Consider the following 27,533-nt stretch of genomic DNA (forward strand, 5'->3'; position numbering starts at 1 on the left):
AACTTGGAGCACAGAACAGTATTTCATTTGTGAGGGTTGTCTAAACCCTTCACATTTCAACTAGTTCCCACATTCTAAACTTTTGACATACACACATTCTCCATTGCTATTGCCAAAGACGACAGCACCACTGGGAATATTTGAATGATGTAGATCAGTGAATGAAAGTGTGGTCTAACTAGACTCTTCTGAGGGGTTTGTTAAAAATGTATATTCCTTGGGTTCAAACTAAGAATTATGGAATTATAGTGTTGTAGGTGATGAGGCCTGGAAATCTGCATTTGAATAAATTCTCCATCTTTTTACTATTTACGTTGTCCTTTGAGAACGATTTCTGAATTGCAAGAAGGACAAATCTAAAATAAGTCTAGTCATTTAAGCTACTGAAACAAAGAGGAAAGTAAACTCAGATTTACTATTTCATGGAGTTTTTTTCCAGCTTTATCTTAGACTCAAATTGCTCATTGTGGAATTTTGCTCAAGAGAACAGTCGTATCAAGAAAAGAGAACTTAATCTTACTTTCCTTCTACACCATAGGGTTCTCAGATTCAAATATCAGAGACCTCTGCTATTACTCAGTAAATCCAGGAGCAAATAGATTCCGGGTCTGATTGGACAACTAGCCTCCTTCCCACTCTATGCCTCCTCACCTTGGGAAAATGTGCTCCAAAACAACAAAATACATGCAAAATTTTAAAACCTAATAAGTTTTGGCTGGCTCAGATTTAGGTATTAACAAAAAAGAAAAGTATAGTTTTACACCTACTGCAATAACTACATTTATTTTTTTGAAAAATTTGACAGAGTTTTACAATAAAATGAATACTTGAAAGTGCTGTTAATATGCAAAAAAGGGTGAGGTTTACAAAAATCTTTGTTTCTGCATCTATATAATAATGAGTTTCATTATTTCATGTTTCCTATACATAGTTTGGAGCATTTAAGGGTGTATAATGTTGTATAAATTTAATAAACTCTCTTGGTCCTAATGTTGCCTTTGGATTTGTTGCATAGATACAATGCTTATTTAGAAACATAATATAAATTGTCCTTAGTGAGATTCATTGCAAACATGGTAAAACTTATAGTGATTCATCAACTGAAATTTGGGTTGGAATGACCTTATCAGAGTCTAAATTCATGTGAGAATTTAAAGTTCATTGCAATGTATTTAATTTAGAGGTAAAAAACAAGCAATCAAACAAACAAACAAACTTATTTATAAAATCATTTTAGCCAAATATTCTCCAAATTCTCAAATTCTATGTTTTTTCTTTTTATTACCACATCCATAAACCATGCACTATTGAAGGTCATAAGAGGCTTTTGTAGTAAAGATCATTCGATTGATTAACTTGACAGTGATATTATTTGGGACTGTAAATCTGTTTTTCCTGATTTAATCCTAAATGAACAGCAGTTCCAGATAGAAGAACCCTAACAGATTGCAAAAGGGTTAGCTCTCATGCTTGCCTTTTCTAGAAAACATTCTGCTCCTCCATTTAGAATGTTAACAGAAGGGCTGGGAGTGAATATTTGGTAAAACATTCCAAGTTGGAAACAATTTCCTCTTGTAAAATTTCTGTTTCAGTTTTGAGAGTATGGACAAAGAGTAATATTGCTATAATATGATGGCTTTAGTAATAAAACTTGATGAAGACCATTTTGATTTTTAAAAACAACTTGCTATAATAATACCCTCAACTAGTCTGTTTCAATTTTTAAGATTATTCTTTTGGTATGGAATAAATAGAACGGTATGTTTATTACATCTTGTATTTATATGAGTTCAAATTATTCTTCCACAGAATTGTAGTAACTGAAAAAGAACTGTTCTATTTTATGTGTTTTGTTAAACCATTTCTCCCTAGAAAAATAGAAAGGTGTTGATGACATTTTTTCATTATTCTTTCTCTTTCTACTCTTGTCAGATCAGTATGCATTCTGTCGATATATGATTGACATGTTTGTCCATGGGGATTTAAAACCAGGTATTCCAAACAATTCTTGTACTTGTCTGTTAATAGTCTTTGTTTCTAAGATTGTTGGCTTTTCTATGTGCTAAACTGTATTTTCTGTTTAAAAAGTTTTGCATAATGCATGTGCATATCTAGAATAAAACCAATAAAAAAGGATAACTCACATTAAAGCCTTTAATTTTACTTTCTTTTACTGCAAGGCTTATTATAAATGAAGTCAGCTGAAATCTAAAAACGTGCTAATATCTTTATATACAAAAAGTGCTAATATCTTTAGCAATATCTTGGAATGAAGAGGTGAATCATCTTATTTTATTTCTGATAGAATAGAAGAAAAGACCTATTACAATGAAACTATTCATTTTTATTTAGAAATATACAAAAGTCATATTAAAAATATTCACATTTTAAATATTTAATATTTTTTTGTCAAAACTGATTTTTTTCACTTACATAAGAACTAGGTTAGTCACTCCAGAGAACTACTACTGATGGAGAGAGTCATCTTGGAGTTAGTAGTCAATACAAAGGGGAGGTATATTTTACTTAAAGAAATTCATCTATTATCTCTCTTATCTTTGTTCTCCAGAGTGTAACAAAGGATTATTTATTAACATCTTAATTAAGAATGAATAACTCAATTGCTTGTGCTATGCCTTTTTTATTTTTACTGAATTTATTGGGGTGATATTGGTTAATAAAATTTTTTAGTTTCAGCTATACAATTCTATAATACATCATCTGTACATCATACTGTGTGTTCACCACCCCAAGTTGAAGGAGACTTGACTTGTGTTAAGCCTTTTGAATATTTAAAAATTGATGGTACTATGGTAACATATTTGTGTTTGAGGAAACATTTCTGAGAAGTTACTGTTAAGGAAGGAGGTAATTTACATAGCATAATAGAAGTAGATTGTTTAAAGAAAACTGGTTCCTCAAGTATTTTTGAAAATTTTCTAAAATATATCATTATAATTTATGCAAATATTGGCAAGTAGGCATATCATATCTAAAGCAAATATATAGCACATTTAGCACTTAGTTAGAAGATCATAAGAAACTTGGCTCTCAGGAAAAGTTAGTAAATTTTAGTAACTTATTCAAGTTAATTTTTCCCCCTTCCTCCTCTTTTTCTTCATTTTCTTCCTCTTTTTAATTTCTTAATGGATTATAAACTTAAATGACAGGGAAAACACTGAAAATGTGATGACTCACTTGGTAAAAATGAGTATCATAGCATAGTAAATTTAGATAGAAACATTAGGAAGATAGCTTTATGTAGTAAAAACTGAGGGCTTCACATACAAATACAGTCATAATTCTTGACACCTTCCTTTTCTAACACTGGACCTTGAGCAAATCATTGAACTCCACCTGATTGTCAATGTTCATACATTTTAAATTAGGGCCACAGTAACAATCTTTCAGAAGATGCACAACAAAATGCTACAATGACTATATTTTTTGATTCATTCACTTCACCACTGCCGGTCAGGTTGAGCATCCCACACAAAGAAAACCTCTTAACATTGACAAGTACCGTCTATACACACCATTATTTCAATTTTAGATAATTGGTTTACTGCCCATTTTGTTTAACTCTGATAGTTTCAGAAAGCTATATTTTACACATATTTTGCTTTATAAGATCAACTAATTATTTATACACAAGATAAATCTATATTGTTGGTGAGAATGAATTTTTACATTGCATTGTCTGAGAAAAAAGTGTGTTCTTTTGGGACCTAAATTTATTATGATACTACTAATTGATCATAAAATACAATTTGTAAGTAAATCACAGGGCACAGAGACCATCCTTGTTTCAAAGTCAGGGAGAGATGCTAACGGCTCAATAGTCATGGTGCTAATCATTGCTTTGTGAAAATTTAACATAACTTTACAGTCAGAAGGAACAGTAAAACCATCTCTGCAAAAATTAAGGAGAATTTTGCTATGAACAATATAGATAGAGCCCTTTTAAAGTCGTATGTGAACATTTTCTAAACAGTCATCATTCACATCTATAGCACTGTGTAATACCCTAAATTCTGAAAATAATTCTGGGAAGTGTTATAGGATTAGATTTCCTATAGCCTTCATTGACTTTCAAATTGCCTTATTAATTTATTTCGTCTATCTACAGTCATGCTTATGAAGGTTGCACTATAATGTATAAGAAATTGAAGAATATGTAGATTAGTATTTCTTGTGGGGTGAGGGTTTGGAAAAGAAGAAGCTGGAGAAGGAAAACCTATATGATATGGTATGTGTGTTATTTCTTGAAACAAATAATGTAACACTTCATAAATGTACAGAAAGAAAATTAATAATATTGTCTTTGTGTGTGAGATAATACATAATATAAAGTGAGAAAGCACAAAATATGGCTTTTATTTTGAAAAATAAGAAACAAGAAACATGATTTAATCTGGGCATATTAATTTGAGAAAATGCAAGTGATAAGACTTTGACTGACAATTAGAGAATAAAACAATTCCTGCCAAGTTTATTGCTCTGTATGCATCCAGTATTTATAAAACGTTATTGCTTCCATCTGTTTTTGTTTGGGATTAGTGGAACACCTGTTATTGTTTAGCTAGAGTTCATTATTAATAGTTGGTAATGAGTTTTTAAAAATAATTTGATTTTTCCCTCTGGAATACACTATTTCCTTTGTATAATATTGTCATACATATCATACATAAAAAGTAGTTCAAATCACAGTTTAAATTTTAAAAATTTTATTAGTGAAGCATGTGAACACCATGACATCAGTCCCAAGATTTGCTTTTTCAATCCCATTAAATAGAATACTTTTTAGACAGTCTTAACATTTTTTTAAACTAAGATTTTATCTACATACCTGAGGATGGACTGAATTATCCTTTCTGATTCTCTACACAATCTCAATTACAGGGATTATTTTAAGACGCCAGCATAAAGAATAAGGACTGGACCAATTTGTTGTATCTAAAATTCTCCTGTACTGACTCACTCAATATTAAGTTAAAAATATTTTTAAAATTGTTTAAATCTAGATAGTGAAAATATGCTACTAAAGCTGGTCTATAACAATTAGAGTAGGTATGTATCTAAAGTATATACTTCTAGAGGTATCATGAACATTGAAGAGCTTCTTTCTCTAGAAATATTTTCTCTACTGCCTTTTAATGACCTAACAACCCCACCATTAGATCTCTTGATTATGTAGATCAGTGGTAGTCAACCTGGTTCCTACTGCCCACTAGTGGGCATTCCAGCTTTCATGGTGAGCAGTAGCAGAGCAACCAAATGGCACCACGATTACATACTAATTGACTAACTGTTGACCAGTCAAGATCAAGACAGCGGTCAGACTCTGTTACAGGGCATTTGTATTGGGACCGCACCCAACCTCTTTTGTGACCCCCTGGCCCGCATCCACGAGCGGCCAGGTACCAGATCCTGGGTCCACACCTGCCGTCCAATCCAGCGGGCAGTTTATGACCACTATTGTCACCCAAAAAATAGCAGTTCATCGTTTTATTACCCCACAGACAAAGAACTCCATGGTTTGATGCTTCTTTCTATGACAGAAACTACCGGACAATGGAGACACCAATTAACTCATATTTTTGTCTCGATTCCCAGATTCTAGAGTAATAGGGTGACATTCTAGGAACCCCCCCCCCTTGGACTGCCAAAACTAGCCAATGTCTCGCTACTTCACCCTGATCACAAAGAAGTAATGCCATTGGCCAACACCTGCTACATAAAATTTTATAAAATGCACAACCACGGATACTCACTAACTTAGTCTCGTCTTGACAAACTCTTGCTCAACCAGGACACTTGTAATGTCGTGACCACACAACAGACTTTTTTTTTTTTTTTTCATTTTTCTGAAGCTGGAAACGGGGAGAGACAGTCAGACAGACTCCCGCATGCGCCCGACCGGGATCCACCCGGCACGCCCACCATGGGGCGGCGCTCTGCCCACCAGGGGACGATGCTCTGCCCATCCTGGGCGTCGCCATATTGCGACCAGAGCCACTCTAGCGCCTGGGGCAGAGGCCAAGGAGCCATCCCCAGCGCCCGGGCCATCTTTGCTCCAATGGAGCCTTGGCTGCGGGAGGGGAAGAGAGAGACAGAGAGGAAAGCGCAGCAGAGGGGTGGAGAAGCAAATGGGCGCTTCTCCTGTGTGCCCTGGCCGGGAATCGAACCCGGGTCCTCCGCACGACAACAGACTTTTTAAGTGCTTAAGTTTTGTTCATGTTATGTAAGTGAAGCTAAATCGTTATGTAATCGAAACTAAAGTCAGTACATAGTTAGGTTTCTGAAAGCAAGCACGTGCTTACAGCTTCAAACAAAATATTGTGAAATATCATGAGCCCATGTCTCAAAAAAAAATGCACATGGCTATTCGCCAGAGTATCTGAAGATGGATTTCATTGCATCTGTTGCAAATAAACAACATTCAATATGTTTATTGTGCCATAAACCGTTATCCAATGAGGCAATGAAGCCAAGTCACTTGCGAGAACATCTTTCTACAAAGCATCCAAATGACAAGGACAAGCCCATTGAATATTTTTAGAAATATATAAAAAATTTCAAAATCATTCAACTATCGTTGCATCATTTAAGAAACAACATACAACAAACGAAGATGGATTGCCACTTATCACATTTCACAAATAATTGCAAAAAGTAGTAAAAGCTATAATATTGGAGAAACTGTAATAATACCCTCTATAAAAGAATTTATCTTAACAGGATATACCTCAAAATTTAAAAACGTTGCTCCTAAGCAATAGCACAGTAAAGTGACAAATTGATGAAATGGCAGTTAATGTTGAAAACAAACTTATAAGTATTCTCCAAAACTCTTCATTTTCCATGCAACTGGACAAAACTACCATTGCAGATAGTGATGCTTCGTTGATGGCATATGTACACTATTTTGATGAAAACAATATATTATGAGAAGAAGTGCTATTTGCAATAAATCTCACCACAGATACAAAAGGATTATCTATGTTTAATACTGTGAGAACATACTTTACAAAAAATAATATTCCTTTGAATAATATTGTTGCATGTGCTACTGATGGAGCTCCATCAATGGTAGGTCGCTATCGTGGATTTGTTGCTTATTTGAAGCAGGAAGTGCCAAATGTTTTATGTATTCATTGTGTGGTGCACAGACAACATCTTGTAGGAAAACATCTAAGTACAAGTCTCCATTCATCATTAACCATAATAATTCGAGCCATAAATAAGATCAAATTCAATGCAAAGAATGATAGAATGTTTTGGCAGCTTTGCCAGGACAATAATGAAGATTTTATTAAGTTACTTTTGCACACAGAAGTTCAGTGGCTGTCAAAGAGTACATCTTTGGCTAGATTTGTAAAATTATATGATAGTGTCATACAATTTTTTGAAAGTAATAATGAGACCAATCTGTGTCAACAGTTAAAAACAGTAAAGAATGATGCCTTTTACTTGGGAGATATTTTCAAGAGATTTAACGATGTCAATTTGCAACTTCAAGGAGCTAATAAAACTCTTATAGGTTGCCAAAATATTGTGCTATTATTTATTGACAAACTTGAACTACTTAGTCATAATCTATTGAAGAGAAAATTTCATCAGTTTCCTTAATTATCATCTATAAAAGATGATGTAACTCCAGAGGATATTGACAGATTCAGTAGCCACCTCAACGAACTTAAATTGGACACGGAAAAACAATTTGAAGATATTTTGAAATTGAAGGCATATGACTGGATGAAAAATCCTTTTACCACAAGTATTGAAGAGGCTGATACAACTTGCCAAGAAGAACTGTTAGAAGTTAGATATGATGAAGAAAGTAAACATAATTTGACAGTGGTGGATATGAAAACTTATGGCAAAATAAAAAAATACCGGTCTTATATCCAAATATATGGAAAATGGTATTGTTTGTTTGTTTATTTATTTATTTATTGTATTTTTCTGAAGCTGGAAACGGGGAGAGACAGTCAGACAGACTCCCGCATGCACCGGACGGGGATCCACCCGGCACGCCCACCAGGGGCAACATTCTGCCCACCAGGGGGTGATGCTCTGCCCCTCCAGGGCGTCGCTCTGCCGCGACCAGAGCCATTCTAGCGCCTGGGGCAGAGGCCAAGGAGCCATCCCCAGCGCCCGGGCCATCCTTGCTCCAATGGAGCCTTGGCTGCGGGAGGGGAAGAGAGAGACAGAGAGGAAGGAGGCGGGGGTGGAGAAGCAAATGGGCGCTTCTCCTGTGTGCCCTGGCCGGAAATCGAACCTGGGTCCCCCACATGCCAAGCCGACGCTCTACTGCTGAGCCAACTGGCCAGGGCACTATTGTTTATTGATACCTTTCCCAATCTCATATCTTGTGGAATCAGGATTTGGTGCTGTTAATCATATTATGATGAAAGAAAGAAACCGCCTGAATATTTCCTAAAGGGGAGACCTTTGTTTGTTCCTCACAAAAATTGAACCAGATATTCAATATTTAGTTTCCCAGCATCAGCCTCAGGGACCCCACTAATAATTCAATTAACTAATGTAATTTCTATGTATGCCAAGTATAAATAAAAAAATAGATTTAACTATAGTAAGTTGTTTTAAAAAAGATTTATTCTGCCAAACAGTGAAAATCCAACATAAAGTACTTGGTAAGTAATTTTTATTATATGCTGTAACTCTGCTTTATAAATTTTATAAAGTAAAGTTACTTCCCTACTTTATAAATCACCATTACTGTGGAACTGGTGGGCGGTTAGAAAATTTTACTACTAACAGAGATACAAAAGTGGGCTGTAGATAGAAAAAGGTTTACTACCCCTGATGTAGATAGTCACTGTTATAAGTTTATTTTGAATAGCCCCTAACTTGTCTTTGTGGGGGAAAAAGAGAGATTGAGATTCTGTCTTCCTATGGTGGCTGTATTGAAGCTGATAACTCCCACTTTTACATTAAGCTTAATGTAGTTTAGTTGTCATTATGAGAGAACTATTAAAACTGGTCACAGCAGATATTAGTTGCAATACTGAGACTCAATTTGTGGTGTTTTGTATGTATTTTTAATTTCTTTTTGGTTTTTAGAAATTGATAGTACAAAGATGGTCAATATAAATTCTTTTAGATTTATCTTTATCAACCATCCAATAGCTCCATTCTTTTGTGTGACAGAGAGAAACAGAGAGAGGGACAGATAGGGACAAACAGACAGTAAGGGAGCACCATGACCTGGTCAGGCTCCAATTTTATTTTATTTTTTTATATTTCATAGCTATGAATATTTTTCAACATTTTTTTCTTTAATTTAGGTAGGCTCTTTTTTTTATTGAGAAGAGTAGAGGCAGTGACAGACTCTCACATGTGCCCCTACCAAGATCCACCTGGCAAGCCCCTATGGGGTGATGCTCTGCCCATCTGGAGCATTGCTCAGTTGCTCAGCAACTGAAATATTCTTAGCATCTGAGACAGAGGCCTTGAGCCATCCTCAGCACCCAGGGCCAACTTGATCCAATTGAGCCATGGCTCTGGGAGGTGGCAGGGGGATGGGAGAAGCAAGAAGGGGTGGGGTGGAGAAGCAGATGGTTGCTTCTTCTGTATGCCCTGACCAGGAATTGAACCCAGGACATCACATGCTGGGCTGAATCTCTACCACTGAGCCAATCAGCCAGGGCAGTAGGCTCTTTTTTAAAAAAAATCATGGTCTTACTGGGCATTTTTATATTTCTTCTTCATCAACTTCCATCTGGCTCAAATGAATTGCATGCATTACTAGGCAGTCAACCAACTCAACAAATTTCTTTAAGAAATCACATGGCTCACAGATCTCATTATACTTATTATCGATAAAGGAAACAATTTAAATATACAGTATAAACAAATCCCAGGGTAAGTATGCCTTGGCTTAGTAATTTTAGCATTTTTTTAGCTTTTTCTCTCTGTAGACATTATGATTAAAGTTTAATACAAGTTAAAGTTTATTCTTTAGTAGTCATTCCACCATTGAAATTTCAACTACTATATCACTTTTACTTGAGCCAAATATTTATGTCTAGGTAATTTATTCCACTTTCTGTGTCTCTTAAATTTGAAGGTATTCACCTACTAAAATATTCTCTGCCTACAATAAGGTATTCTTTGGCAACCTGTACTTCAATTCTGTGGGGTTTAAATTCATAGTTAGAAGAAGACTTTAGGAATAAGTTAGTTCTCTCATTTTTTAAAAATGATTTTCCTAAATTTTAGCATTGTTTTGATCCTGCTGAGAAGAGATCAAATGTAATTGCATTATATTAACTGTTATTTAATGGTTTAAGCTAATGTATTTCAGAGCTCAATTGACTACATTGAAGAAGACTAAGTAAGACTCAACCATGCTTTCTATAGAGGGAGTTATATTGAGTGAGACACTTGAAACCATATCAACATAATAAATTAAAAATAAAAAAGAATTAAGAAAACGTACTCACTTTAGTTTCAAATAGCCATTTATTTTCACAAACAAAAGACTTGGAAGTTTTGATTTTTACTCAATAGTATTTAAAGAATTCCCTCAGCAAGCTGATAGTCCAGAAAGAAAATGTGGCATATATAATTTTATAACTAAGGATAACTTGATAAGTATGTGCAATATAGGCTCAGAAAATGTACACTTTAACCTCAGTATATTAGAAATAAATAGTTACCACCAATTACCACCTAGATTTCTCAATGGTTTTTCAAATATTTTCAATAATTTAAAAATTGTTACAGAATAAAAGGATAGTAAAATTTTTGATAAGAACTTAAACATAAACAAGCAAATAGTTATTTCATCAATTGCCTGATACTGAGGGTTTATGGAACCTAAATTGGAAATATTTTCAGAAAAAAAAAACAACTAACTTCTCAACTGTCACGCATAAACTTGCACTGTCTTTATTTGTAGACACCAATTCCAAATTTCAATCACATGTTTACTAGGTTCTTGCATATTATTACTTGCATCATCAAGATGTAACAATTGACTTCTTGAAATCTTTGATGGATCATAATTGTGTTGAAAAGATTATGTCATTTTCATTTTATAGCAAAATATTTTAATATTTAAATGTTTAAATGTTAAAAAGAATGATAAGTCCAATGATTTTTAAAAATATTTTATTTATTTTAGAGAGGAGAAAGAGAAAGAGGTGGGGAGCAGGAAGCATCAACTCCCATATGTGCCTTAAACAGGGTAGCCAGGGTTTTGAACTAGTGACCTCAGTGTTCTAGGTCAATGCTTTATTTACTGTACAACTATAGGTCAGGCAGTCTAATGATTTTTTTATTTACACATTAATAATTTTCTTCTGACACCCGCCTTCACATTTCTTTGGCATTTGTGTACTTGACACCCTAAATTAGGTGCACCAATTTTATAAAAAATGAAAGGATACTGTCATATACCCTTAAAACAAAATTAGATGGTTCAGGTTCTTGCCACAGAATATTGCACGATAAAGTCCTTTCATTTGAAGAACTAACTGAATGAGAATATCATGTATACTTTTTGGTCCTGTGACATGTATTATTCATTTGATTCTTGAATTTGAGAAAATATATTGTCATCTGAAGATTCATGGTTTGAGATTTCATTTGAATGATCAGTTTCAATTTTACCCTAATTATTAAAGTTTAGCATACTGTGTGCGGTCTGTCTTTTTTCATTTATTTTCTGATTCACCTAAATCATAGAAATATCCTCTGTCGATTTTCTTTCTTTTTTTTTTGTGGTTATAAATGTAAAATAAAAATTCTAAACTGTGTTCAGTGAAACTAGAAGTAGACCATTAAGATGTCTTCAAGCTTCTTTTATGCCTTCTTGAATGATGGTGCAATACCACTTTACTCCATATTTGGGGCAAAACATGAGATAATGTTGATTTACTTTACAATAACATCATCCTTCTAAACAATACCATCATCATTCTATTTGTTATTACTTTAGTCCTTTTTTCTTTTAGCATTGTTAGGAATAATTGATGAGTAATAATGAAATAATTGTTAAGATGATGAAATAGAAAATGTTCAAGATATAGGCCAAACAAAATCATAAAGATTCCATAACGGGTCGTAGATTTTTTTTTTTTAATTGCTCAATGGGGCCACACGGTGATTATATCTGAAGCTGGAAACGGGGAGAGACAGTCAGACAGACTCCCGCATGCCCCGACCGGGATCCACCCGGCACGCCCACCAGGGGCGATGCTCTGCCCACCAGGGGGTGATGCTCTGCCCCTCCGGGGCGTCACTCTGCCGCGACCAGAGCCACTCTAGCACCTGGGGCAGAGGCCAAGGAGCCATCCCTAGCGCCCGGGCCATCTTTGCTCCAATGGAGCCTTGGCTGCGGGAGGGGAAGAGAGAGACAGAGAGGAAGGAGGGGGTGGGGGTGGAGAAGCAAATGGGCGCTTCTCCTATGTGCCCTGGTCGGGAATCAAACCCGGGTTCCCCACACACCAGGCCGACGCTCTACCGCTGAGCCAACCAGCCAGGGCCTTATTCTGTTTTTAAAATATATAATTTATTTTGTGTTCTTTGACCTGTAAGAAAAAAGAGCCAAGACTGTAAATCAGTCTTTACAAATAACTATAATTACTCAATACAGACAGACAAACAAATAAAACTCTCAAAAACTAAGATTGACTCCAGTGGACCCTGATTTTATACTGAGAACCAAGAGAACATAACTATGAGGGTCAAACAGGTCAGCATTTAAATTCTTTGCCTGTTTATTTTATTTTTTTTATTTATTTCTATTTTTATTTATTTATTTATTTATTTATTTTATTTTTTGAGTGTCAGTTTCTTCATAAAATTTATTTCCTAAGGTTGTTAAAATTACAAAATAAAATTATATATGTATATGTCTAGCCCCCCGTATTATTTTGCTTTTTTTTTTTTTTAACTATGAAAGTTTACTATAAAACTATAGTACCTGTAGTGTGAAATATCAGAGAAGATCTTATGGAAAAGTAAAAATTGATATAAATATTGAGACATTGATAGGATATACCTATAGGAAATTAAGGATAGAAACATATAAAGCTAAAGAGATGTTAAATGAGGCACTGAATCACAGTATCTTGAAATGATCTTTTGTAACTACCAGTTGTTAAGTGTTTACTTGCTAAGCTCTTTAAAATCTTATTTTTTAAAATTTTTATTAATTTTAATTTATTGTGTTTACATGGTTTCAAGGGTCCCACTGAATATAACACCCTCACACCCCCATGTCCCTATTTATACCCGCTTCGCCCCCCTCCCCCTAACACCCTCCCTCTTTTCCTCTAGGATTAGCTGTCCTGTTATCTGTATTTCTGTGTTATGTATATGCAATTACACTAATCCTTTCACCTTCTCTGATCCCATTTAGTCATCCCCCTTTCTCTGACTGCCATTCCTCTGGTCCCTGTGACCTGGCCTCTACCTCTATTTCATTCCTTAGTTCACTTTGTTCCTTAGATTCCACATATAAGTGAGATAATATGACATTTGTCTTTCTCTGCCTGGCTTATTTCACTTAGCATAATAATCTCCAGATCCACCCATTCCATTGCAAAAGGTAAAATTTCCAACTTTTCACAGCTGAGTGGTATTCCATTATGTATATGTACCAAAACTTTTTAATCCACTCATCCAGTGACACTTAGGCTGTTTCCAGATCTTGGCTATTGTAAACAATGCTGCAATAAACATGGGGGTGCATTTCTTCTTTTGAATCAGTGATTTGGTATTCATAGGACATATTCCTAAAAGTGGAATAGCTGGATAAAAAGGCAGTTCCATTTTTAATTTTGGGGGTAACTCCATACAGTTCTCCAGAGTGGCTGCACGAGGCTGCATTCCCATCCCTTTTCTCCACACCTTTGCCAGCACTTATTCTGTGTTGTTTTGTTGATGAGCACCATTCTGACTGGTGTGAGGTGATATCTCATTGCGGTTTTAATTTGCATTTCTCTGATGATTAGTGACATTGAACATTTTATCATATGCCTATGGGCCCTTGGCATGTCCTCTTTGGAGAAGTGTCTATTCAGTTTTTATGCCCATTTTTTAATTGAATTGTTTACCTTCCTGGTGTTGTTTTAGAAGTTCTTTATAAATTTTGGGTATTAACCCTTTATCAGACATATTGGCGAATATGTTCTCTTACTGTGTGGGTTGTCTTTTTATTTTGTTCTTGGTGTCTTTTGTTGTGCAAAAGCTTTTTAGTTTGATATACTCCCATTTGTTCATCCTGTCCTTTATTTTACTTGCCCGAAAATATAAATCTGCAAAAATATTGCTACGAGAGATATTGGAGAATTTACTGCCTATGTTTTCTTCCAAGATATTTATGGCTTCACAATTTACATTTAAGTCTTTTATCCATTTTGAGTTTATTTTTGTGAATGGTGTAAGTTGGTAGTCTAGTTTCATTTTTTTCATGTACCTGTTTAATTTTCCCAACACCATTTATTAAAGAAATTGTCTTTACCCCATTGTTTGCTCTTACCTACTTTGTCAAATATCAGTTGTCCATAAAGGTGTGGGGTTTTTTCTGTGTTCTCTGTTCTGTTCCATTGATCTATATGCCTGTTCTTATGCCAGTACCAAGCTGTTTTGAGTAGTATAACTTGATATCAGGAAGTGTTATACCTCCCACTTTATTCTTCATTTTCAAGATTGCTGAGGCTATTTGTGTTCTTTTTTGATTCCATATAAATTTTTGGAATATTAGCTCTACATCTTTGAAGTATGCCATTGATATTTTAATAAAAATTGCATTGAATTTATAGATTGTTTTGGGTAATATAGATATTTTAATGATGTTTATTCTTCCTATACATGAACACCATATATGCTTTCACTTGTTAATATCTTTCTTGATTTCTTTTATCAATGTTTTATAACTTTCCGAGTACACATGTTTAACCTCTTTGGTTAAATTTACTCCTAGGTAGTTTATTTTTTCTGTTGCAATAGTGAAGGGGATTGTTTTATTAATTTCTCTTTCAGACAGATCATTTTTGGTGTATAAAAATGCCTCTGATTTCTGAGTATTAATTTTATATCCTGCCACCTTGCTGAATTCATTTATCAGGTCTAATAGTTTTTTGACTGAGACTTTAGGGTTTTCTATGTACAGTATCATGTCATCAGCAAATAACAATAGCTTTACTTCTTATTTTCTAATTTGAATGCCTTTTATTTCTTCTTCCTGTCTGATTGCTGTGGCTAGGACTTCCAGGATTATGTTGAGTAAGAGTGGTGAAAGGGAGCACCCCTGCCTTGTTTCTGATCTTAAGGGGATTACTTTAATTTTTGCCCATTGAGTATGATGTTGGCTGTGATTTTGTCATAGATGTCCTTTATTATGTTGAGGTATGTTCCCTGTATTCCCACTTTGCTGAGAGTTTTGATTATAAATGGGTGCTAGATTTTATTAAATGCTTTTTTGGCATCTATTGATATTATCATGTGATTTTTATCCTTCCTTTAGTTTATGTGGTGAGTCACATTATTAATTTGCAAATATTGTACTAGCCTTGCCTCATCAGAATAAATCCCACTTGACCATAATGTATGATTTTTTTTCATGTGTTGCTGGATCCAGTTTGCTAATATTTTGTTGAGAATTTTAGCATCTAAGTGCATCATAGATATTGGCCTATACTTTTCTTTTTTTTAATATCTTTACCTGGTTTTGGAATGAGGATCATCCTTGCCTCAGAACAGGAGCTTGAAAGTCTTCCCTCCTTTTGAATTTTTTGAAATAGCTTGAGAAAGATAGGTATTAGTTCTTCTTTGAATATTCAGTAAAATTCTGTAAGATTGCTGCCTTTATCATTATGTAGTGACCTTCTTTATTTCTTACTATAGCCTTTGTTTTAAAGTCTATTTTGTCAAATATAAGTATTGCTACATCAGCTTTCTTTTTATTTCTATTTGCGTGAAAAACTTATTTCCTTCCCTTCACTTTCAGTTTCTGTGTATCTTTTGTTCTGAGGTGGTTCTCTTGTAGATAGCATATGTATGGGTCCTGTTTTTTTATCCATGCAGCTACCCTATGTCTTTTGATTGGAGCATTTAATTCATTTACACTTAAGGTTATTATTGGTATATAGTTGTTTATTGCCATTTTATTCTTTAAATCTACTATCCTCCTTTTCTCGATTTTGTTTTTCTTTGATCTTTTTACAGTAGGCCCCTTAACATTTCTTGCATCATTGGTTTGGTTGTAATGAATATCTTGAGATTTTATTTTGTCTGGGAAGCTTTTTATTTTTTCTTCAATTTTAAAGATAGCCTTACTGGATAAAGTAGTCTGGGTTGTAGGTTCTTGTTTTTCATCACTTTAAATATTTCTTGCTAATCCTTTCTGGCCTCAAGTGCTTATGTTTAGAAGTCCAGTATCTTCCTTATGGGGGCTCCTCTGTAGGTAATTAACAGATTTTCTCTTGCAGCTTTTAGTATTCTTTTTTTTTTGTCTCTTAACATTGACATTTTAACTATGATGTGTCTTGGTGTAGGCCTCCTTTGGTTCCTCTTTAATTGGACTCTCTTTGCTTCTTGAACCTCTGTGACTTTTTCCTTCATTAATTTAGGGAAATTTTCAGCTATGATTTCTTCAAACAGGTTCTCTATCCCTTGTTCATTTTCTTCTCCTTTAGGAACCTCTATGATACAGATGTTGTTTCTTTTCATGTTGTAAAAGAGGTGTCTTAGAGTTTCCTCAGTCTTCTTTAGCCTCTTTTTGTTTTGTTGCTCTACTTCTGTGCTTATGTTTATCTTGTCTTCTAAATCACTGATTCAATCCTCTTCTTCAGCCAGTCTGCTGTTGATTCCTTCTAGTGCCACCTTTATTTTTGATATTGTATTTGTCATTTCTGACTGGTACTTTTTTTATTATTTCAATGTTCTTTTTGATGCTTGCTATCTATTTAGGTTCTCATTATGACCATCTATTGTTGCTCTAAGATCCTTGAACATCCCAAAAATCATTATTTTAAACACTGCATCTAGTAGTTTGATTACCTCCATCTCATTCAGTTCTTTTTCCGGGGATTTCTCTTGTAGATTCATTTGGGTCGCATTTCTTTGTCTACTCACTTTGTCTGTATATTAGGTAGTGCTGTCTGACTTTGTACTTTTTGTGGTTTCTTTCTGAGGTAGATGGGCTCAGCGGTACTGATCTTCAAGCTACCTTTTTCCCTTGTTCTAGGAATGCTTCTTGAAGGTATTATTTTTTCTCCTGTTTTCCATGAGTATTGAATGCAGTTGGACCTTTTGTGGATATGGTTATTCCTTTAGGCTGGCTAGCTCTTAGGGTCAACCTTAATCATGTGTATCACACACTGTGCAATGTCCGTCTTGCTGGGTGTATTTATTCTCCACAGTGTCTGGTTCCTACTAGACTTATCCTTTGGGCATGCTGCTTGTGTAGCTGGCCGAGTCTAGGTTTGTTGCTGTCTGCCACCCACTACCAGTTGTGTTGGTTCTAGATCTTCTTGGGTTGGTGTCAGCTGTTGTTTATAATTCACTGTGGGCTACTTGACTACAGCTACTGCTCTTTTCACTGTGTCTTTGCTTTCTGTCCCTGAGTAGAATGGGAAGGGCCAACGTGTCATAAGGATCAGCTTCCTCCTGCTTACAGATGACAACAGCTCCATAAATGCCCCATGCTCCATAAGATTTGCTCCACCTCTTCTTGCAGCTGCCTGGTCTTCCCACAGAGTCTTCTGTGGAAAGACTGTAATGTGGGCCTAGACTGACCTTACCCAATGAACCCCTCTTCAGGTTGCAAGCTTATTGGATTAGAGCAGCTGAGGTTAGAAATACAACATTAGTGAGACCCCATACTTTAGGGGTCTCTTGGTCAGTAGCTTAGCATGGGGAATGTGGCCCCTACTCCAGAGCCTAATTCTTCAGCCACTGCTGGATACTAAAATATATATATTTGGTTACAGAGACAGAGAGAGAGACAGATAGGAACAGACAGGCAATAAGAGAGAGAGATGAGAAGCATCAATTCTTTGTTGTGGCATCTTATTTGTTCACTGATTGCTTTCTCATATATGCCTTGACTGGGGGGCTACAGCAGACCAAATGACCCCTTGCTCAAGCCAGCGACCTTGGACTGAAGCTGGTGAGCCTTACTCAAATCAGATGAGCCTGCTTTCAAGCTGGCGACCTCTGGGTTTAAAACCTGGGTCCTCCTTGTCCCAGTCCAACACCCTATCCACTGCACCACTACCTGATCAGGTTAGATATTCAAATTTTATTTCTCCCCAACAAGGTGAGCAGCAGGTTCAGGTTGAAATGGGGCCAACAGCCCCCTCTACAGAAGTTCTTACATTTGATGAGATCCTGGTCTCAGTGAGGAAGACAGAGAGTCCTCTCCTAGGGCTGACTGTGCCCCCACAGAAAGTGGCTAAGCCCCTCAACCAGACCAAACAATAGGCTCACAGGGACCCACAATTTAAATGTCCATGCTCCAAGCCTCTCTTCCTTCCCTCTGTGGAATCTAGCCCATCAGGGCAGGATTTCCAATGCCCTGGCCAGCCAACTGTGAAGTTCTACCCTATCCTATGCACATGAGCCACTGTGCTGGTGCTGATCACAAGAGTGGGACTCACCTCAGCTGGGCTAGGTGTGAGGAGCCCTTCCTTAGGATACCACTCTAGCAAGGATTGTTAGGTACTGAACCAATGCTCTCTGTAGCTGGCCACTGGATGTGCCAACCCTGGCCATCTCTGGCATGAATCTGGTGCATACCAGTTGGAGACACTGCCTGTGACTGACCCTCAGCAATCTTCTTGGAGCTACAAGAATCCAGAGTTTGTGGCTGCCTCTTTTGGGCCCAGGTGCACCTGGAAATACCAAACTGCACACCTAGGCTGTCTTTTACCCACACTGGTCCTGGCAGAAAGTCAGCTAAAAAGGCCAAGGTTCCTGAGTCCCGCCTCCTGCAGCCTCTGCCTGTTGGCTGCTTGTGGGTTTTGGCTGCTGAATAAACCTCTGCTAAAGTCCGGAGCCTGTGGCAATTCAGAGGTTAGGACAGGTAGTGGGTGTGGCTCTGCCCCTGGCCCCAGGTGTCAGTCTGTCCAGACTTTTTTCACAGACCTCAGGAGGTTGTGACCCCAGCAGTCTGGTGGGTGTGGCCTCTGAGACCCAGAGGTGTGTTCTGCCCACACTCTGGACAGTTTCTACTGAGTCTCCTGTGAGGTGGAATTATCAGTCTTAGACTCAGGAACATTGGGGCAAAGGGAGGGTATTTCTGGCCTCAACACCAGAAAAACAAGTCACTGAGGTGCCTCTACCTCCTGGCTTCTCAGCATGACCCAGTCACCATAACTGGAGCAGGAGAGACTCCCAAGGGTGTAGCAGTTGCTTTTCCTCAAGCTGGTGCCAGTCAGAAGGGACTGCTCCACCCAAGAAAGATAGTGACTGCAGTGTAGGAGAATGACACAGTACAGTGGTTCTGGTTGTCTCCCACAGTGTCTCTTCCTGGGTCTCCAACATTATATTCTCCTTATGCAACTCCAGTCCTCTCAGCTCTCTCCCACCAGAGACCCGTGTAAGTGGCTATGAATGATATTTTCTACACAGGCCCTTTAAGACACAGATTGCGTCTCCAAGAGTTCCATTTCTTTCTTGCAGACAGAAAACTGGCTCTTTTCTAAGCTAAATGCTGTCTGGGAACCTCTTCTAGGCTCTTGGGTTCTAAACTGGGGCTCCAGGCTTGGGGCTGAGGACACACACCTCTCAGGATGACCCTCTCTATAGTGAGAGTTCCTCTTGACCCTCAGTCACCCCTAGCTCCTGGAAGCAGAGCATCCTTTTCTGCATCTCTGCCCTTCCTACCAGTCTCAGTGTGGCTTCTTCGGTGGTCCTTGGTTATAGACTCCTTTTCAGTTAGTCCAAAGTTGGTTATTCAAGATGATTCTTCTTAATTAAGTTGTAATCCAATTTGGTCCTGGGAGGTGTCAGTTGGAGCATCTGCCTACTCTGTTGCCATCTTTGAATCTCTAAAATAATTTTATTTAATTCTTATAAAACCCTAGGAGGGGTGTATTACCATGCCTGTTTTATTGAAGAAAGAATTGATGTATATAGAGCTTTAGTGTGTTGTCTTGCATATAAGAGATTAAAAACCCAGGCCTGCCTAATTCTGAAGCCTTCAGGAATAAGATCCAATCTCTCTGCTTTCCAAACATAGATGAGCAACTGAAGTGGTTCACTTTGGTTAGCACTCAGAGTACCTAGAAAGAGAAACAAAATTATAAACTGTGCAAAATAGATTGAAGAGATGGAATTTAAAAGACCAGTTAGGTTATGTCCAAGGAGAGAAAGTAAAACTTGATCTTGGGAGATGGGATGGAGAGAATTATGATGAGTTTAAACATCATAGGTGTAATATCATAGGATTTATTGTTAAAGATACCGAAAGAGAAAAGTCAATGATAGTTCAGAGATTGTTGGCCAGAAAATCCAAAATGATACTGTAATTAAGAATGAAAGGAAGAGAGTGGGTCGAAACTCACTGGAGTAGGTAGGGCTGGGGAATTAGGAGACTTTAAACTCACCATCTATTCTTAAAGTCACAGATGGCATTCAATTGTAAAGGGGAATATGTGTAGATTCCCATCCAAATATTATTTCCTAAGCACCTACTAAATGCTAAGGTTGATGCTAGGTATTTTCACACCTAGGTATTTTCACATTTTACTCATTTAATTCTCACAGCAAACTCTGAAGTAGGCAATTAGATAATCAAGTATAGAATTTTAGGGAGAGGTCAACAGTGGAGATGGGTTGCCAGGGGCAGAAGTGAAATAATTGAGGGTACAAATACTAAATATCTTCTTCATGTTCAGCAGTCTCAGGCTCAGCACAGTAGAGAATATAAAAATAATCAAAGATGGTGCCTAACTCTAACAGAGTATTATTTTGAAAGAGAGTATTATTTTAACAGATGATTATTTTGAAAGAGAAAAAGGAACTAATAAATAATAGAACAAATTTTAATAAGTTAGATTGCATAATACAGACACTAAATGAAACAAGTTTCAGAAGAGAGACATCTGTGATTTCTGATGTTAAGGAAGATAAACATACATCTACAATTTGAAAGATGGATAATATTTGCCTGAATAGTAAAGAATATATAGGGCATGCTTTGCATATGAATGAAAGAGAAAATGAATGTGACATGACAGGGCAATTCAAATAAAATTGATGTATTTATATGACACCAAGGATATCTGACTGGTAAGAGGATGCATTAAGATAAGCAATCATCAGAAAATAAGACATGATAAGTTTGTGTTGACAGATTACAGACACTTGGTCAATCAGACAAAGCTGGAATTTGGTGTGGAAGAGAGTTTTTGAATGATTTTAAATAGAACAACACAATACTAGCATTAGAGAATGTGATGAGACAACATTCTACTTAAGTGATTGGAAAGGCGATAGAGTTTGAGAAATACTGCTAAAGCTGATGAGTCTAAACATGGTGCAGAACAAAGGAAGGACAAATTTATTAAGCCATTGGTCATGTACGTGGTGACACAGTAACTTAAGAAATTGATGTTGTAACTTAAAATGTTACAAGCTGTTTTGACAATTTAAGTTCATACATTTGGTAGAAATTTAAATGAGGTCTAGACATAAATGAGAACAGTGAAATATGTGTGACAATTTACTAAAAACACAGTTCAGTAAGGAAATACTAGGATCAGACCTATTTATAATCTAAAATGGAGCAAGACTTCCTTTCATACCTTTGCTGATTTCTGTTGTTGTTTTGCATTGTTTTATTTTCTCTATTTAGGGGTTGTCATCTAATGCACAGACATTTCAGACAGGGAGAACAAGTGGTTGGGCACAAAGACTCCAGATTTGGACTGCAAATCTGAAGTAACTTCAAATCAAGTCCCTACTACTTGCTTGAATACTATTTTTTAGTTAAGTTAACCAATGTCTTAGTCCTCCATTTCTTCTTCTATCTTATAATAACAAAGTTGAAGAATACATGAGCCGAGGGTCAAATTGCACATAAGCATCCATGGTTCTCTGAGCACTGGCTATTATTTACTAATTCAACGCCTGTCTAAGAGTTGTTACAGATAGAATTTTGTTGGGGAGAGTAAGACACTTTTTTTCAGGACCACATCAACAATTAACCTACCAGACCAATTTTTCCCAGTTTAGCCATCTGATTTTCTCTAGCCTTGGTTCTAGTGACTATAAAATGTGGAAGAGGGGTTAGAGGGGTTGAACATCAAAAGACAAAAGAGAAAGAAATCTCATGGACACCAACAACAGAGTGGTGATTCCTGGAAGGTGGTGGAGAGGTGGAAGAAGGTAGAGAGGGGTAAATGGTGATGGACTGAGATTTAGTTGGGAAATGAACACACAACACTGTGTAGAGAAGATGTGTAGTATTATTTAAAAAAATCCTGCATTACATACATATAATGAGATTGATTTACACGTCTTCTGAATCAGTTCTAAGAACTATGCTAGATTCTGTAGATATAGCAGCTAACAAATATGCATGGTGCTGACTTCTTCAAAATGGGATAATAGACACTACTTTCAAGAGTTAACACGTGGATTAATTCATGCACACATACATATCACACACACAGTTAAAACACTACCTAACTAGAGTAAGTATAATAAGCTCTATTTAAGTTTATAGTGGTTGTGAGGTTGTGCGGTACCCGAATATAGCAAATTTGTGGGTTTTGTACCCACCACTCTCTATATCTTTCTGATTAAATTACCATTTATCATTATCACTCTCTCCTTAATGTCTTGCTTTTTTGCCTTGCATAAACCTTCAAGAAACATTAGCCTTTAAATCCCTACTGCCTCATACCTTGCCAGATACATGTTTATTAAATTAGATTAATAATGTATATTTATCCCGCAGAAAAACAATTATTGATGATCATCCCAGAGTATTCCTCTTTATTCATTACTAAAAATAATCTTGTTATTTAAAAAGTTGACAGGTTTCTAAGCATGCAAATAGGCCTTTTACCAAGATTCTTAAAGCAGTTATTGGCACTATCTCTAAGCCAGAGAGGCTCAGAATTAACAAAGCCAGGTTTGCTGTGTGCATCACAAACCTCAAAACCTCAGGCAGAATACAGAATTAAACAGAAGGGACAGAAAAAGGGAGAGAGAGAGAGAGCCTACACTTAATTACTGGCGTGCATATTCCCTAGGCTTGGCAAGCCCCCGTGGGAGCTACCATCTGATTATTTGAAGTCTGTGGAAGCTGCTCAAGATAAATGTATCAGATTTTCCTATTTGTCTCAATCAATCAATTAAACATTCTAGTTCTTATAAATAGCTGGAGTGTACACAGGAATAGATCCAAGCCCTTCTGAGTGGCTGTGATTTCTCCCAAGCTGCTACTACTGCTCTCTCAGGATGCTTCGTCAGGTAAAAGGCTGTAGGCCCGTGAGAGAGCAAGTCAGTAAGACTTCTCTCCCACAATAGAATGTTCTTAGGGCTCTACTTTCTCTATGGACATTAAAGGGACCAAAATGAGGCCTAAGCTTTAATTTTTCTCATATTCTCAGGATTTTGTTTCCTACCCTTTTGAAAGAGGTATCAGATGCTAGAGGAATATCTTTGCTGAGAGGGTTTTCAGGAAAGTGTTGTTTTGGTCTAGCCTTGTCACTGTTAATGGCATGGACCTGCTGTCAAGACAAGAATAAATTCCTCCTCAGGTAACCTACTGGGACTATTCAAAGCAGGTTTTAAAATAGTCTGAAAAGGAACAAATAATACAGAGTAATTTGAATTACTGCATCAGAAACAAGGAAAATTAAGGCTTCATCAAAGAATTATCAAACTAATTAGGTGTTATTTATTAATGTGTCATGTCTTGTAATAATCTTATCTGTCACTTTATATGCAAGAGTGCAGATTAAAAAAGCATTCTAGTAATTATGTGAATCTATTCCCCTAGTGCTATTCTAAGGTTCATTTGGAGGCCCAGTAGATAAAGAAGAGAGATTCTAGGATGTTTTAACAATTCAAATAAATACATGGAAATAATATGCTCCTTATTCATTCTGTATAACTAATTTTAAATGAACAACTTTCAAAAAGACCTATTTGATAAACAAATATTTCTCATCCATAGCTTTTTTTCTTGTATGGGATGTTTTTGCAGGATGACAATAATGAATTTTGCAATATTAACATTAATGTTACCATCTGCAGACTGTTGAATCAGTTGCTCAGTACGGTATTATTAGTTTTATGTCTGCTGTTCTAGCTCAATATAGTATACATTTTGGTTTTCTAAAACATTTTATGTTGAGGCAATAACACAGGTATTTCCATGTAGTTGTAATAGTTCTTCTACATTTGAAGACAATATTTTTTGGTATTTATATCCTTATCAACAGCCAGTTGCTCAAAGTCATTCTATTAATCAGTTTCCAGCAGTTACTGAATCCCTAGTACATATTCAGTGCTAGTGATCATAGCATGAGTTTCAAAGCAGGAGGTAACAATCTAGGTAGAGGCGATTATAATAAAACAAAAAACACTATAAAGCAGCTAGAGGGCAATGGGAGAAGATACTAATTAAGCACTGAATCATATAATGCAGATTTTCCTCACTGTATATGTCTAGAGCAGAGAGGGCCACAGAAGTTGGGACAGGTTTCATAAAGGTCCAGTCCTTGTATTTTGTCAATGCTTATCTTCAGCTTTATTGTTATTGCTATTATTAATTGCTTCAATAAGTTCAGTATTTTTTCCTATGTAGGTGGTCAGTTTTTTCACTGCAAGAGGAGGGAAAAATGTAGTGATACAATTAAGTGCACTTTTAAAATTAACAATACCAAGTGAGAAATCAATACATAGTAAAAACTGAACAAAGTAACATCTCACCAAATAGATGTCCTATGCCCCACTGTGTGTCCTTTCAAATTAGACCTCATTATACTTCATTTTCTGTCCTTTGTCATTTACCCTTAATCATTTATATATCTCCCATATCCCCACTCTGTTATTTTACTCAATATTTCTGCTTTACAATTGATATGCCCCTTTCCTGAAAGAAAAATTGTCAGCTACAAACCACTTTCTATTGAAACCATGCACAGTGTTTTGGTAATAAACACATGTTTAGTAGACAAAACTTATTGTAAAAATTGGAATCTCTTATAGAAAGTGAAGAAAAATAGAAAAATGACCAAATTGTCATATTGAAACACCCTGTGAAAAACAAACTGATGACTTATTCTCTCATATGGCAGTTATATAAGATGTAAACCTTTTCTGTTTTATATTATTTCTGACAATAATTACATTAATAATGATTCCTTCCTGAGGAATACTATTTTTTGTATAATTATAAATAGCCTCCTGGCAGCCACTGAATAAGCAGTCTGTATTGTTTTAAATGACAAAATAATATCAATTATACACAATTTAAAACAGGAAAAGAAGTTGGATGACTTTCAAATGTGTCATTCAAGTGAGAATATATTTGTGAATTTAATTATGGTGTTAAGCCTACTAAATATTGATTATTTTTATGTTCCTATTTTATCCTTTATCTATTATATACAAGCATTGAAACAGAAAATTTGTTACATGCCTGTAATTGAAAAGTTGTGTTTTATCATCTTTATTAAAGCACCCAGTAGAAAATTTCCCCCTAAAATAAAATGTCAAGTTCCCCCTTTTTTTCCCTGAGATACATTTCAAAACCAGAAGGTTCTCTTTTAATTGGCACTATGGTTCTTTCTTAGGGTTTTCATGTCTCTTTGAATTGCTTATGAACACGGAATATTTGCATGTGTCAGAGGCAATTTAAAAAAAAAGAAAGAAAAAGGAAAGACATTTTCCCACAGGTAGAGACAAAGATCGGACAGTTGCAAAATCCCTTCCCTTTGCCAAGTCCGGCGTAGTGTGAAAATAGCTAAATGAGGTGGCTGGAAAGTGCCTAATTGATTTTATTTTATATGAATGAGATCCCTGTATAATAGAGAAGCAGCACTGTTTTACAAATGCCATCTAATAGCTTAAAAAAAGTATCTACTTGGATTTGAGGATAGGGAAAAGGAAATTCACAAAAAACCTTGACTAATATGCTTTACCTAGAGCTGGAGAAAAGCTCAGCAGTCATCCACACATTATTCTAAATGCCCTTTTCAGGATTTTCGAGGACTATAAGAGATGATAAAGGTGACAACATTGATGATGATGATGAAAGGCATTACACTTACTGAGTGCTAATGGTATGCCAGGCACTATGCTAAGCTCTGGACGTGAATCATATCATTGATTTCTCACCAAACCATGAGGGGTGTCTACCTCAAAGATGAGGACATTGAATGTTAGGGAAGACGTAAAATTTTGTCACATTGCCTGACATCAGTATGTTTACACCATAAGGGTGTAACCACCTTTTAGGTTTTCTTTTTCTTTTTTCTTCACTCTGTCTTCTAAAGTGGTATAATTTAATAAACACAATTTCTGTTTCCGTTTGAATGTGAATTTGACATGCGGTCCTAAATCATTCCAATACAATGCCAAAGAATGCAGAAAACCTGCTGAGAACTTTTAGCTGTCATTGTTGTTGGTCAGTGAAAGGAATCTGGCGTGGAAACCACAAGCACAGAGGACTGTGGTTCCAACTCACGAGCACAAACAGCTTGTAACTAAAATTACTGAAGGAATCTTGGATCTGGTTTACTTTTTAATTTCTAGGTGTCAATTAAGCTGACCAGAAGGCCTGATAAAATATCACCCAGTTCTATTATTAGTTTCTTAAGTGCATTTTATTCTTAATGTTTAGAGTGACAGAAAATTGATGGAAGAGAACATAGAGTAAATTGATTTCTATGGTTGTGTTTGAGTCCTAAAGCCACTGAGAGTGAAAACAACAGAGTCTAGTATTGGGAATTGATTTAGCAATTTACGGTGCCAGTAGCTCTCTGTCAATACCCCTTTGGTAGGATCCTAAAGTCAAACAACAAGGAAAGATACAATATGGAAGGTAGCATTATTTATTCTCCACGTTTAGTCAGTTTATAAAAATTTTAAGCCTTCTACCTCTTAAGAAATGAATTTTTTACTCTACTTATAATTTCCTTTAAAATGTTTGCAAATGTAGTAATTTTGTTTTAGGAACCATATTTTATTTTCTCACCTTTCTGATTACTACTCACATTCTAAATGATTAATAATTTGCTGTGGCTTGATTTTCAGTCTGTTAATTATTAAAATGGGTTGGGTCTTTGAAAGTAATACTAAATATGTATAAAATTTGAACTATTAGATTTTGACTTGAGAACTATAACATCAAAGCTACTCATATTTAGGTATATGTTATACTAAAATTAACTGGTTATTAAACACTGACTTTATTAGAATTAATACTTCTATATTAACAAAAATGATTAATTAAACTGAATTAGTAATAGCCTATTGTTTATTAGTCAATGTACTATTAAAATGTGAAATGATGGAACATGCTAAGG

General features: G+C 35.9%; 1 protein-coding gene and 1 long non-coding RNA gene across 19 annotated transcripts in view; one reads left to right on the forward strand and one right to left on the reverse strand.

Annotated features, from left to right (window-relative positions):
* The window catches only part of TRDN (triadin), a 415,240-nt gene that overhangs the window by 146,156 nt on the left and 241,551 nt on the right, over positions 1 to 27,533 (forward strand). For all 17 annotated transcript variants that reach the window (XR_010750049.1, XR_010750050.1, XR_010750051.1 and 14 more), the window contains exon 9: positions 1,933 to 1,992. Coding sequence is in view for 14 of the 17 variants with exons in the window: in XM_066373320.1 (XP_066229417.1) it covers positions 1,933 to 1,992 (60 nt within the window). In the remaining 3 variants the exon portion in view is untranslated. The remainder of the gene's footprint in view (positions 1 to 1,932; positions 1,993 to 27,533) is intronic.
* LOC136398834 (uncharacterized) overlaps positions 1 to 27,533 on the reverse strand; it is a 46,760-nt gene that overhangs the window by 9,272 nt on the left and 9,955 nt on the right. The window lies entirely within an intron of this gene.

Source organism: Saccopteryx leptura, chromosome 3 (genome assembly GCF_036850995.1).
Source record: "Saccopteryx leptura isolate mSacLep1 chromosome 3, mSacLep1_pri_phased_curated, whole genome shotgun sequence".
In the NCBI taxonomy this organism is placed as follows: Eukaryota; Metazoa; Chordata; class Mammalia; order Chiroptera; family Emballonuridae; genus Saccopteryx; species Saccopteryx leptura.